The 12,615-nt window shown below is 46.1% G+C and overlaps 1 protein-coding gene across 3 annotated transcripts in view; it reads left to right on the top strand.

Annotated features, from left to right (window-relative positions):
- Nucleotides 1-12,615, top strand: part of LOC147095740 (ras/Rap GTPase-activating protein SynGAP-like) — a 756,836-nt gene that overhangs the window by 330,619 nt on the left and 413,602 nt on the right. For all 3 annotated transcript variants that reach the window (XR_015074821.1, XM_085974793.1, XM_085974794.1), the window contains one exon: nt 10,241-10,335. Coding sequence is in view for 2 of the 3 variants with exons in the window: in XM_085974793.1 (XP_085830919.1) it covers nt 10,241-10,335 (95 nt within the window). In the remaining variant the exon portion in view is untranslated. The remainder of the gene's footprint in view (nt 1-10,240; nt 10,336-12,615) is intronic.

Raw genomic sequence — 12,615 nt, 5'->3', positions numbered from 1 at the left:
TAGAATCCAAAAAAATCTATCGATCTCTGTCTTGAATATACTCAATGATTCAGCATCCACAGCCCTCTGGGGTAGAGAATTCTAAAGATTCACAACCCTCTAGTCTCAGTCCTAAATGGCCAACCCCTAATTAAGAGACTGTTCTAGACTCCCCAGCCAGGGGAAACATCCTCCCAGCATCTACCCTGTCAAGTCCTTAAGAATTTCATATGTTTCAATGAGATCAGCTCTCATTCTTTTAACTCTAGAGAATATAGGCTTAATCTACTCAATCTCTCCTCATAGGACAATCCCCCCATCCCAGGAACCAATCTGGCGAACCTTCGTTGCACTCCCTCTATGGCAAGTATATCCTTCCTTTGGTAAGGAGACCAAAACTGTACACAATACTCCAGGTGTGGTCTCACCAGGGCCCTATATAATTGCAGTAGGACGTCTTTACTCTTATACTCAAATCCCTTTGTAATAAAGGCCAACATAGCATCTCCTTTCCTAATTGCTTGCTGTACCTGCATGTTAACTTTCTGTGATTCGTGTTCAAGGACACCCAGGTCCCTCTGAACACCAACATTTCCCAGTCTTTCACCTTTTAAAAAATATTCTGCTTTTCTATTTTTCCTACCGAAGTGGATAGCTTCACATTTCTCCACATTATATTCCATCTGCCACGCCTTGCCCACTCACTTAACCTGTCTATATCTCTTTGCAGCTTCTTTGCATCCTCCTCACAGCTTACTTTCCCACTTAGCTTTGTATCATCAGCTTAGATATATTACATTTGGTCCCCTCTTCTAAGTCATTGATATAGATTGTGAATAGCTAAGGCCCAAGCACTGAGCCTTGCATTAAGTTATTAAGGAAATACATTTCTAGTGTATCCAAGGCAGTTTTCTGAAACAGTGGGGGGAAAATTTGGTTGGTTTGTGCCTCCTGTTAGCGCCTTAAGAGGGCGCTAATGGGGCACAAAGCAACTAGCGTCCGATGCGACGATGTTTGCGCCGCTCGCGAAATTGACCAGATATTTTGCGGCGGCGCTAAACACTACCGCCACAATCTCCTGCGCCCGCAGATCGTGACGTCAGTCGAGCATGCAACGCCCCGGACTGGATATTGAGTGGCGCCCCATGCCTTACCACCTGCCGCTAGCAACGACAGGTTGAGGGGAGTGTTTTGCAGTCGGGAAGGGACTGGGGGAGCGCTATTTAAAGGCGGCTGGTTCCTGCCTTTTTTTTCATGACATTTTTGCACCACGCATTCTGAGTGAGAAAGAGAGACTTCTGGATATATTCAACGTTGTGTTGAGGAGTTTTGGATACTGAGCAGCACTTTGCAGGTTCATTTTGATTTGATCTTCCTTGCATCAATTTAGAAGAGCAACATGCGATAGACAGAGCTAAGCGATCTCACAACCATCGGATCAAATCAAAGCTCTGCAGTCCTGCCACATCCAGTCGTGAGTGGTGGTGGACAATTAAACAGTTAACAGGAGGCTCCAAAAATATCCCCATCCTCAATGATGGTGGAGCCCAGCACGTGAGTGCAAAAGACAAGGCTGAAGCATTTGCAACTATCTTCAGCCAGAAGTGCTGAGTGGATGATCCATCTCGGCCTCCTCCTGAGGTCCCCAGCATCACAGATGCCAGTCTTCGGCCCATTCAATTCACACCACATGATGTCAAGAAACGGCTGAAGACACTGGATACTGCAAAAGCTATGGGCCCTGACAACATTCCGGCAATAGTACTGAAGACTTGTGCTCCAGAACTAGCTGCGCCCCTAGCCAAGCTGTTCCAGTACAGCTACAACACTGGCATCTACCCGGCAATGTGGAGAATTGCCCAAGTATGTCCTGTCTACAAAAAGCAGGACAAATCCGACCCGGCCAATTACCGTCCCATCAGTCTACTCTCAATCATCAGCAAAGTGATGGAAGGTGTCGTCGACAGTGCTATCAAGCGGCACTTACTCAGCAATAACCTGCTAACTGACGCCCAGTTTGGGTTCCGCCAGGGCCACTCAGCTCCTGACCTCATTACAGTCTTGGTCCAAACATGGACAAAAGAGCTGAACTCAAGAGGTGAGGTGAGAGTGACTGCCCTTGACATCAAGGCAGCATTTGATCGAGTGTGGCATCAAGGAGCCCTAGCAAAACTGAAGTCAATGGGAATCAAGGGGAAAACTCTCCATTGGTTGGAATCATACCTAGCACAAAGGAAGTTGGCTGTGGTTGTTGGAGGTCATTCACCTCAATCACATGACATCACTGCAGGAGTTCCCCAGGGCAGTGTCCTAGGCCCAACCATCTTCAGCTGTTTCATCAATGACCTTCCCTCCATCATAAGGTCAGAAGTGGGGATGTTCGCTGATGATTGCACACTGTTCAGCACCATTCGAGACTCGTCAGATTCTGACGCAGTCCGCGTCCATATGCAGCAAGACCTGGACAACATTCAGACTTGGGCTGACAAGTGGCAAGTAACATTCGCACCACACAAGTGCCAGGCAATGACCATCTCCAACAAGCGAGACTCTAACCATCTCCCCTTGACATTCAATGGTATTACCATCGCTGAATCCCCCACTATCAACATCCTGGGGGTTACCATTGATCAGAAACTGAACTGGACCAGCCATATAAATACTGTGGCTACAAGAGCAGGCCAGAGGCTGGGAATTCTGCGGCGAGTGTCTCACCTCCTGACTCCCCAAAGCCTTTCCACCATCTACAAGGCACAAGTTAGGAGTGTGATGGAATACTCTCCACTTGCCTGGATGAGTGCAGCTCCAACAACACTCAAGAAGCTCGACACCATTCAGGATAAAGCAGCCCGCTTGATTGGCACTCCATCCACCACCACCTTCAACATTCACTCCCTCCACCACCGGCGCACTGTGGCTGCAGTGTGTACCATCTACAAGATGCACTGCAGCAACTCGCCAAAGCTCCTTCAACAGCACCTTCCAAACCCGCGACCTCTACCACTTAGAAGGACAAGGGCAGCAGACGCATGGGAACATCACCACCTACAAGTTCCCCTCCAAGCCACAAACCATCCTGACTTGGACCTGTATCGCTGTTCCTTCACTGTCGCTGGGCCAAAATCCTGGAACTCCCTTCCTAACAGCATTGTGGGTGTACCTACACCATATGGACTGCAGCGGTTCAAGAAGGCGGTTCACCACCATCTTCTCAAGGGCAATTAGGGATGGGCACTAAATGCAGGCCTAGCCAGCGACGCCCACATCCCATCAATGAATTAAAAAAAAAGAGACTATGGGGGCTGCACTCTGACATCTTTCCCTGGGCCTCTCCATTGTTCTTTCCAGGAGATTTGATATACGGGTCTCTCCAGGCCGAGATTCAAGGCTGCAATGAGCAAAGTGTGGATGGAGAGCAAAATCGACCCTCCCCTTTAGGAACTAGCCAGCACCAGTGTGTCTGTGTTCCATTGCTGACTGACATCACATGAGCTTCGCGAGCACTCGGAGTTAACGCCTTGCTCCTCGGCATTAGCGCCTTAAGAGAGGTGTGTAGCACCTGATTTAGTGCTCCAATCATCTCCAGGGGCAATAGAAGCCAAGTTTGTAATTGGAGGCGATAATTAGTGCCAGGCTCTAAACTTTGCGCCCGGCCGATAATTGCGCCCCAAACGGGGCGATACCGAATTTCTCCCCCATAAATATGTTTTAGAACTGACAAGGGTTACTAGATTTAGTAATAGGTAATGAGCCAGAATTAATTAATAATCTTACAGTAAAAGAAAGACTTGCATTTATGTAATGCTGTTCATGACCTCTGGATGTCCCAAAGCACTTTACAGCCAATGAAGTACATTTGAAGTACATTCCGGAGATGAAGGGGTTGTCTTATGAAGAAAGATTGAGCAGGTTGGGCCGATACTTATTGAAGTTTAGAAGGGTGAGAGGGGATTTTATTGAAACATATAAGATTCTGAGGGGGCTTGACAGGGTAGATGCAGAGGATGTTTCCCCTCATGGGGGAATCTAGAACTAGGGAGCGTAATTTCAGAATAAGGGGGCACCCTTTTAAATTGGAAATGAGGAGGAATTTCTTCTCTCAGAGGGTCGTGAATCTTTGGAATTCTCTTCCCCAGAGAGCTGTGGAGGCTGGGTCATTGAATATATTTAAGGTGGAGATAGACTGATATTTGAACGATAAGGGAGTCAATGGTTATGGGGAGCGGGCAGGGAAGTGGAGTTGAGGCCAAGATCAGATCAGCCATGATCTTATTGAATGGTTCGAGGGGCCAAATAGAAACATAGAAGATAGGAGCAGGAGTAGGCCATTCAGCCCTTCGAGCCTGCTCCGCCATTCAATGAGATCATGGCTGATCATCCAAATTCAGTACCCTGTCCCTGCCTTCTCCCCATATCCCTTGATCCCTTTAGCCTCAAGAAATATATCCAACTCTTTCTTGAATATATTTACTCCTGCTCCTACATCTTATGTTCTAAGTATAGTCACCTTTGTAATGAGGAAATGTGGCAGCCAATTTGCGCACAGCAAGCTCCTACAAACAGCAATGTGATAAGGACCAGATAATGGCCCAGAAATTCTGTTCGCAGGCCTCCCACGGGCGGAGGGCTGCGATCTGGAAAAATCTGCGCCTGGACTGGAGGGCTCCCAGGAGGCGCAGAGTTCCATTGCTGGGCCTCTCCAAACTGCCGGTGGGCAGGGCACACGTATCCCAGAGGCGCAGGCAGTTCGCAGCGTCCCTGGGATCACGTGGGCCATGGGAGCCAATCAGAGAAGGGAATCTCCATTCATACATTTGACAGGAAGACCTGCTTTTACCAGGCGCAAGAATTGTAAGTGTTTTCTGCATACGGAGGGTCCCCAAAAAACGGAACTCTCCACTCGCAGAGGCCCTGCTCCAGCGCAGCCGGAGGATCTGTCAAGAGCCTTCTTGACAGATCGGAAATGCCGGTTTCCAGCGCATGCGCAGTACATGCCTAAAACCAGCATTTCCGTTGGCCCTACGGGTGAGTACACAGCGCGTACACATCATAGGGACCGGAATTTCTGCCTCAATATGATTTTAGTAGTGTGCATTGAGGGATAAATATTGACCAGGACACCGGGAAGTACTTCCTTGCTCTTCTTCGAAATAGCAAGGGAGCATCTTGCAAACGGTGATCATAACATGATAGTGTTTGACATTAAGTTTGAGAAGGAGAAAGATCACAACTAAACTGTGGTTTTAAACTTAAGTAAGACTGACTTTTAAGGATGGTGTGGCGATGCCGGTGTTGGACTGGGGTGGACAAATGTAAGAAATCACACAACACCAGGTTATAGTCCAACAGCTTTATTTGAAATCCGAAAGCTTGTGATTTCAAATAAAGCTGTTGGACTATAACCTGGTGTTGTGTGATTTCTGACTTTTAAGGAATGTGTCATAAGCTGACTAGGTTAAACTGGGCTAAGCTGTTAACAAGTAAACCTATAGAAAACAATGGGAGGTATTCGAAGAGTATTTAGTACAAAACAAGACCAATACATATCCCTACAGAGCAAAAGTTCCACTTGTACAGTCAAGCAACCGTGGTCAACATATGAGGTAAGACGTAGTATATAAAACTAAATGAAATGCCTTACACAAATGCCAAGAAAAGTGGTAATCCAGCGGCCTGGGAGAAATATTAATACAATGGGACACAAAGAAAATATTAAGAGCTGCAAAAAAGGGAATTCAAAAATAACCTTGCAAGTAATATAAAGGCTAATAGTAAAAAGTTTTATGAATATATTAAAAGTAAGAGAGTGGCCAAGGGAGACGTGGGCCCATTAAAAACAGACACAGGTGATAGACAAGAAGGTAATGGCAGATTTATTAAATTGATACTTTGTTTCCGTTTTCACGGTAGAGGAGGAGGATAAAATACCAACGACAGAGAGGAAACTAAAAGTACATTTATTGGATTCAATATAATTAACAAAATGGTAATGGAGAAAATAATGGGATTTAAAATACATAAATCTCCAGGACCTGGTGGTTACAATTCCAGGGTATTAAAAGAAACAGGTGAGGAAATTGCAGAAGCATTAGTCAGAATCTTTCAAAGCTCTCTTGGTTTGATAATTGTGCCATTAGATCGAAAATTTGCTCATAGAAAGACTTGCATTTATACAGCATCTTTCACAACCTCAGGATGTCCCAAAGCGCTTTACAGCCAATGAAGTACTTTTTGAAGTGTCGTCACCGTTGTAAGGTAGGAAACGCGGCAGCAATGTGATAATGGCCAGATAATCTGTTTTAGTGATGTTGATTGAGGGATAGATATTGGCCCCAGGACGAACTCCCCTGCTCTTCTTCGATATAGTGCAATGGGATCTTTTACATCCACCTGAGAGAGCAGAGGGGGACTCTGATAGTGCAGCACTCCCTCAGTACTGCATTGGAGTGTCAGCCTAATTTTTGTGCTTAAGTCTCTGGAGTGAGACTTGAACCCACAACCTTCTGACTCAGAGCTGAGAGTGCTACCCACTGAGCCACGGCTGACACCATTATTTAAGAAGGATGGGAAACAGAAACCAGGTAACTACAGACCTGTCCTTTTAACGTTAGTTGTGGGGAAGCTACTTGAATCTGTCATTAGGGATAGAGTGACTAAGCACTTGAACAAAAATGACCTGATCAATGAGAGTCAACGTGGATTTGTTAAGTGTAAGTGAGTGGTGTCTCACTAATCTAGTTTGAGGAGGTCCTAACCCTGCCCCTTCCCACGGCACCTTCCCGTGCAAGTGCAGGAGATGCAACACCTGCCCTTTTACCAACTCCCTTCTCACTGGCCTGGGCCTCAAACACTCCTTACAGGTGAAACAGCGATTTACTTGTACTTCTTGCAATTTAATATATTGTATTCGCTGCTCACGATGCGGTCTCCTCTACATTGGGGAGACTAAACGCCGATTGGGCGACCGCTTTGCGGAACACCTCCATTCAGTCTCTAAGTGTGACCCTGAGCTTCCGGTTGCCTGTCACTTTAATTCTCTGCTCCACTCCCACTCTGACTTCTCTGTCCTCAGCTCTTATACTGCTCCAACGAAGCTCAAGGTAAGCTCGAGGAACAGCACCTCATCTTTCGATTAGACACTTTATAGCCTTCTGGACTCAACATTGAGTTCAATAATTTCAGACCATAACCTCTGACCCCATTTTTTCATATTGATGTTTTTGCCATTCCCATTTACACCTCTTCTAGCCTCATCTTTTGTTTCTTTTCTTGTCCCATTACCATCTCCTTTTGCTTTGTACTATCATCCCTTTTGTCATTTAATCTCTCCTGCCTATCACAGACCTTCCCTTTTGTTCTTTTTCTCCCCTCCCCCCTCTCCCTGCCTCTGCACCTGCTTAAAATCTGTTACATCTCTAACTTTCTCCAGTTCTGACAAAAGGTAATCGACCTGAAACGTTAACTCTGGGGGCGATTTTCTCATCCCCGAGGAGGCGGTTATGGAGGCAGGACTGCCGGGAAAAAGGCAGAATTTGGGGGCGGGTGGCAAATCCGCCCCCAAGCCATCTTCCCAGGAGGCAGGTTGCCGTCCCGCACCGGATCCCGTCTCCAAGGAGACGGGAAGGGATTAAAGCCTATTAACTGCCTGTTAACAGGTAGTTAACACGCAGAAAATAGGATTATCCCCTTTTTGCCCTCACAAGTGTAGGCTTCCCGACAGCTCCAAAACCCGCCAGCTCAGCGAGGCGAGTACTGGGTCTGCGGGGGTCAGGGGGGTGCAATAGTGTGGTGTGAAGGTAAGTGATGGGTGCAAGAGTGTAGAGGTGAGTATCTGAGATAAGTCCTAAGTGTTTTTAAAAGTGTACTTACCTTTGTTTCTTCCTGCAGGCTTCAGTCAGTTTCTATATGGAGAGCTTTGCACCTCCGTGTTGCAGATGAGAGATGTCCGTGGCATTCTCAGATGCAACAAACATCTCAATTCTGTAAAAGAAAGAAGGTCTTGTATGCAAGACCTTATCAAACTGCAGAGATTGTCACTGTTAGACAGCTTCACAGAGCTGTCAAACGATGACAATTCATCTGTCAAAAATTTTTGACAGATGACACATCATATGTTGACGTGCTCTGCAACCGGCTTTCCCTTAATTAATCCTGCTAAGCCCGCTGGGTTGGCCACAAATCGATGGAGGCAGGACTGAAACTCGACAAACAGCAGTCCCGCCTCCAGCTCGCCTCCATTCACAAAATCGCCCCCTCTGTTTCACTCTCCTCAATGCTGCCTGACCTGCTGAGTATTTCCAGCATTTTCTGTTTCTATTTCAGATTTCCAGCACCCACAGTATTTTGCTTTTGTATTAAGGTGCATAAGGAAGTATCTATGGATGTTATCTATAGGGACTTCCAGAAGGCATTCAATAAGGTTTCACACAAAGGATTACTAGCAAAGATGAGAGCGCATGGAATTGTTGGTAGCCTTTTGACTTGGGTTGAAAATTGGCTGGGAGGTAGGAGACAGGGAGTGGGGATAAAGGGGAGGTATTCTGATTGGCAGGACGTGACAAGTGGTGCTTCCCCAGGGATCTGCTGTGGGGCCTCAACTTTTCACCACATTTATTAATGAGTTGGAGGAGAGAGTTGTATATCCAAGTTTGCAGATGACACTAAATTAGGAAGGACAGTAAACAGTGCAGATGGGAACTGAAAGCTGCAAAGAGACATTGATGGATTAAGTGAGTGGGCAAAACTATGGCAAATGGAGTTCAATGTGGGCAAGTGTGAGGTCATCCATTTTGGACCCAAGAAAGATGAATCAGAGTACTTTCTAAATGGTGAGAAACTAGAAACTGTAAAGCAGAAAAGAGATTTGGGAGTCCAAGTACATAAATTATTAAAAGTTAATGGATAAGTACAAAAATCAATCAAAAGGGATAATGAAATATTGGCTTGTATCTCAAGGGATGGAAGTGATGCTTCAGTTGTACAGAGGCCTAGCCAGACCCCATCTGGAGCACTGCGCTCAGTTCTGGGCATCGCACCTCAGGAAGGATATATTGGCCTTGGAGGGGGTGCAGCGCAGATTCACCTGAAAGATACCGGAACTAAGAGGGTTAAATTATGAAGACAGGTTGCATAAACCTGGCTTGTATTCCATTGAGTTTCAGAGATTGAAGGGTGATCTGATTGAGGTGTTTAACATGTTAAAATGATTTGATAGGGTAGATGCAGAGGAACTTCTCTCGGAGGGTCGTGAATCTTTGGAATTCTCTACCGCAGAGAGCTGTGGAGGCGGAGTCATTGGACAGATATTTGAGCTACAAGGGAGTCAAGGGTTATGGAGAACAGGCGGGAAAGTGGAGTTGAGGCCAAGATCAGATCAGCCATGATCTTATTGAATGGCGGAGCAGGCTCGAGGGGCCGAATGGCCTCCTCCTGCTCCTATTTCTTGTATTCCTATGAACTATTTCCTCCGGTGGGGGACTCCAGAACAAGGGGACACAATCTTAAAATTAGAACCAAGCCATTCAGGAGGGAAATCAGGAAGCACTTTTTACAAAGGATAGTGGAAATCTGGAATTCTCTCCCCAAAAGGCTGTGGATGCTGGGGGTGAATTGAAATTTTCACAATTGACACAGGAAGATTTTTGTTGGGCAAAGGTATCAAGGGATATGGAATAAAGGCAGAAATATGGAGTTGAGGTACAGATCAACAATGATCTAATTGAATGGTGAAGCAGGCTCGAGGGGCTGAATGGCCTCCTCCTGTTCCTATGAGTAAAGCTCCCTCTACACTGTCCCATCAAACACTCCCAGCTTCAGTCAGTGTGCTGTGAAACTGAGATGGTTGTATCATTTGAAACCTATGCAAGAAAGAAAGAAAACGAAGGAAACTATTGTAATGTAGGAAACACGGCAGCCAATTTGTGCATAGCAAGCTCCCACAAATAGCAATGAGACAATGTCCAGGTAATTTGTTTTATTGATTTTGGTTGAGGGATAAATATTGGCCAGGACACCGGGGATAACTCCCCTGCTCTTCTTCGAAATAGTGGCCGTGGGATCTTTTAGGTCCACCTGAGAGTGCAGACTGGGCCTCGGTTTAACGTCTCATGCGTAAGACAACACCGCCGACAGTGCAGCGCTACTTCCGTACTGGCGCTGGAGTGTCGGCCTAGATTATGTGCTCAAGTCTCTAGAGTGGGGCTTGAACCCACGACCTGCCCGCACAAACACTGTAGCGTTCTTTTTACCTTATGCCTTTCAGAGTATCACCCCGGTCGGTCTTCACGGAGGAAGAGCATACCTGGAGGGAAGCAGCTGAGCATGGACGCTGTGACATCCGCGCCCTTCCGGCCTACAGTAAGTACACGATTCTGAGCTGAAGCGTTGCCTGATCGTATATGATAAACTGTGAACGACTTGTGCTGGTCTTCGGTGATTTCCCTCCCACTGCAACGCGAGCACCCGATCTCGGGTGAAGCCTGCCTATGGCGGCACTTCCCTACAATGCTTTATAGCTTGGTGAAATGCACTGGAAACATGTTGGCTTCGATTGTATAGAATTACACAGAACCTACAGCACAGAAACAGGCCATTCGGCCCAACTGGTCCATGCTGACGTTTACGCTCCACACGAGCCTCCTCCCACCTCTACTTCATCTCACCCCATCAGCATAACCTTCTATGCCTTTCTCCCTCTTATGCTTATCTAGCTTCCCCTTGAATACATCAAGTTGAATTGCTATGAGTTGCCCTGGTAACAACGGTGGAGTGTTCAATTGTCACTAGCGTCACACTGTGTGTGTGTGTGTGTGTGTGTGTGTGTGTGTGTGTATATAAATATATATATATTTCAGTAATACGTTTTCATAGCTCATGTAATCTTCATTGGGCTCCACTCAGCCAATCCGAGTGCGATGTTTTAAAAATGCAATGACTAAATGGCCTTTAACCCCCAGTGAGCATGCAGGGCCATTTTAAATCAGCAGCTTGCCTTTATCTGTTCCATTTTATTTATTTTTTCTAAATCCGTTTATTCCAATCGAACAACTGCAATGCTGAATTCTAGCGTTACAGAGTAGGAGCAAGCATTGCTTAAAGAACATAACATAAGAACAAAAGATTAGGAGCAGGAGTCGGCCATTCGGCCCCTCAAGCCTGCTCCGCCATTCAATAAGATCATGGCTGATCTTATACCTCATCTCCACTTTCCCGCCCGATCCCCATATGCCTTGATTCCCCTAGAGTCAAAAAATCTATCGATCTCAGTCTTGAATATATTCAAAGACTGAATATCCACAGCCCTCGGATAGAGAATTATAAAAATTCACAACCCTCTGAGTGAAGAAATTTCTCCACATCTCAGTCTTAAATGGCCTACCCCTTATCCTGAGACTATGACCCTTACTTCTAGACTCTCCAGCCAGGGAAAACAGCATCTACTCTGTCAAGCCCCATAAGAATTTTATATGTTTCAATGAGATCACCTCTCATTCTTCTAAACTCCAGAGAACATAAGAAATAGGAGCAGGAGTAGGCCATTCAGCCATTTGAGCCATTCATTAGATCATGGCTGATCTTCTACCTCAACTCCACCTTCCTGCACTATCCCCATATCCCTTGATTCCCTTAGTGTATAGGCCCATTCTACTCAATCACTCCTCATAAGACAGCCCTCACATCCCAGTTGGACCACAGCTGTGGCCAGTTTCTAGTCACTGAGACAATAAGAGAGAGATTCAGTGCCTTGGCTGAGCCATGAGACTGATACCGAATGTCAAGAGGACTGCATCACGAGAAACGACACGAGCAGTTTCCAGAGTTTCCCAGGATGTATCAATATGAAATGAAGGGCAGAAGGCTTTTCCCTCATCCGCTGAAGATTTGGGAGATACTTCACAATTCCAAAACAACTTTCAAAGTAACTTGAGATTGAGTTGCCCAGGCTTTTATTTCAGGCAAAGATCAATTTATATCAATATTTTGCAATTGTGATTTTTATCTTATGAATTACTCAAAGAAAAGAGCCAGCATGTGAGAACAGTGAAAGCTCCCTCTACACTGTCCCTGTAACACTCCCAGGGCAGGTACAGCAGGGATTAGATACAGAGCAAAGCTCCCTCTACACTGTCCCATCAAACATTCCCAGGTCAGGTACAGCACGGGTTAGATACAGAGTAAAGCTCCCTCTACACTGTCCCATCAAACACTCCCAGGGCAGGTACAGCACGGGTTAGATACAGAGTAATGCTCCCTCTACACTGCCCCCTCAAACATTCCCAGGTCAGGTACAGCACGGGTTAGATACAGAGTAAAGCTCCCTCTACACTGTCCCATCAAACACTCCCAGGACAGGTACAGCATAGGTTAGATACAGAGTAAAGCTCCCTCTACACTGTCCCATCAAACACTCCCAGGGCAGGTACAGCATAGTTTAAATACAGAATTTACAGTTAGAGTACTAAAGATGGCCTGGATTAAGCATGGGGGTCCCTCCAATATAAGTTAAATCAGCCACAGGGGGTGTCGAACATTCTTGCCCCTCACAGATACACCAGGATACTTGTAACGTATCTTGTTTTTGTCACTGCAGTCAGATATTTATTTCCCCCCCTCCCATCAGCAGCACTGAAGCGAATA

This window comes from Somniosus microcephalus, unplaced genomic scaffold (assembly GCF_052327205.1).
Source record: "Somniosus microcephalus isolate GS21.2 unplaced genomic scaffold, FLI_Smic_1.0 unresolved_chr1, whole genome shotgun sequence".
Taxonomy (NCBI): Eukaryota; Metazoa; Chordata; class Chondrichthyes; order Squaliformes; family Somniosidae; genus Somniosus; species Somniosus microcephalus.
Note: the sequence above shows the minus strand (reverse complement) of the source record. Positions and strands in the feature narration are given on the sequence as shown.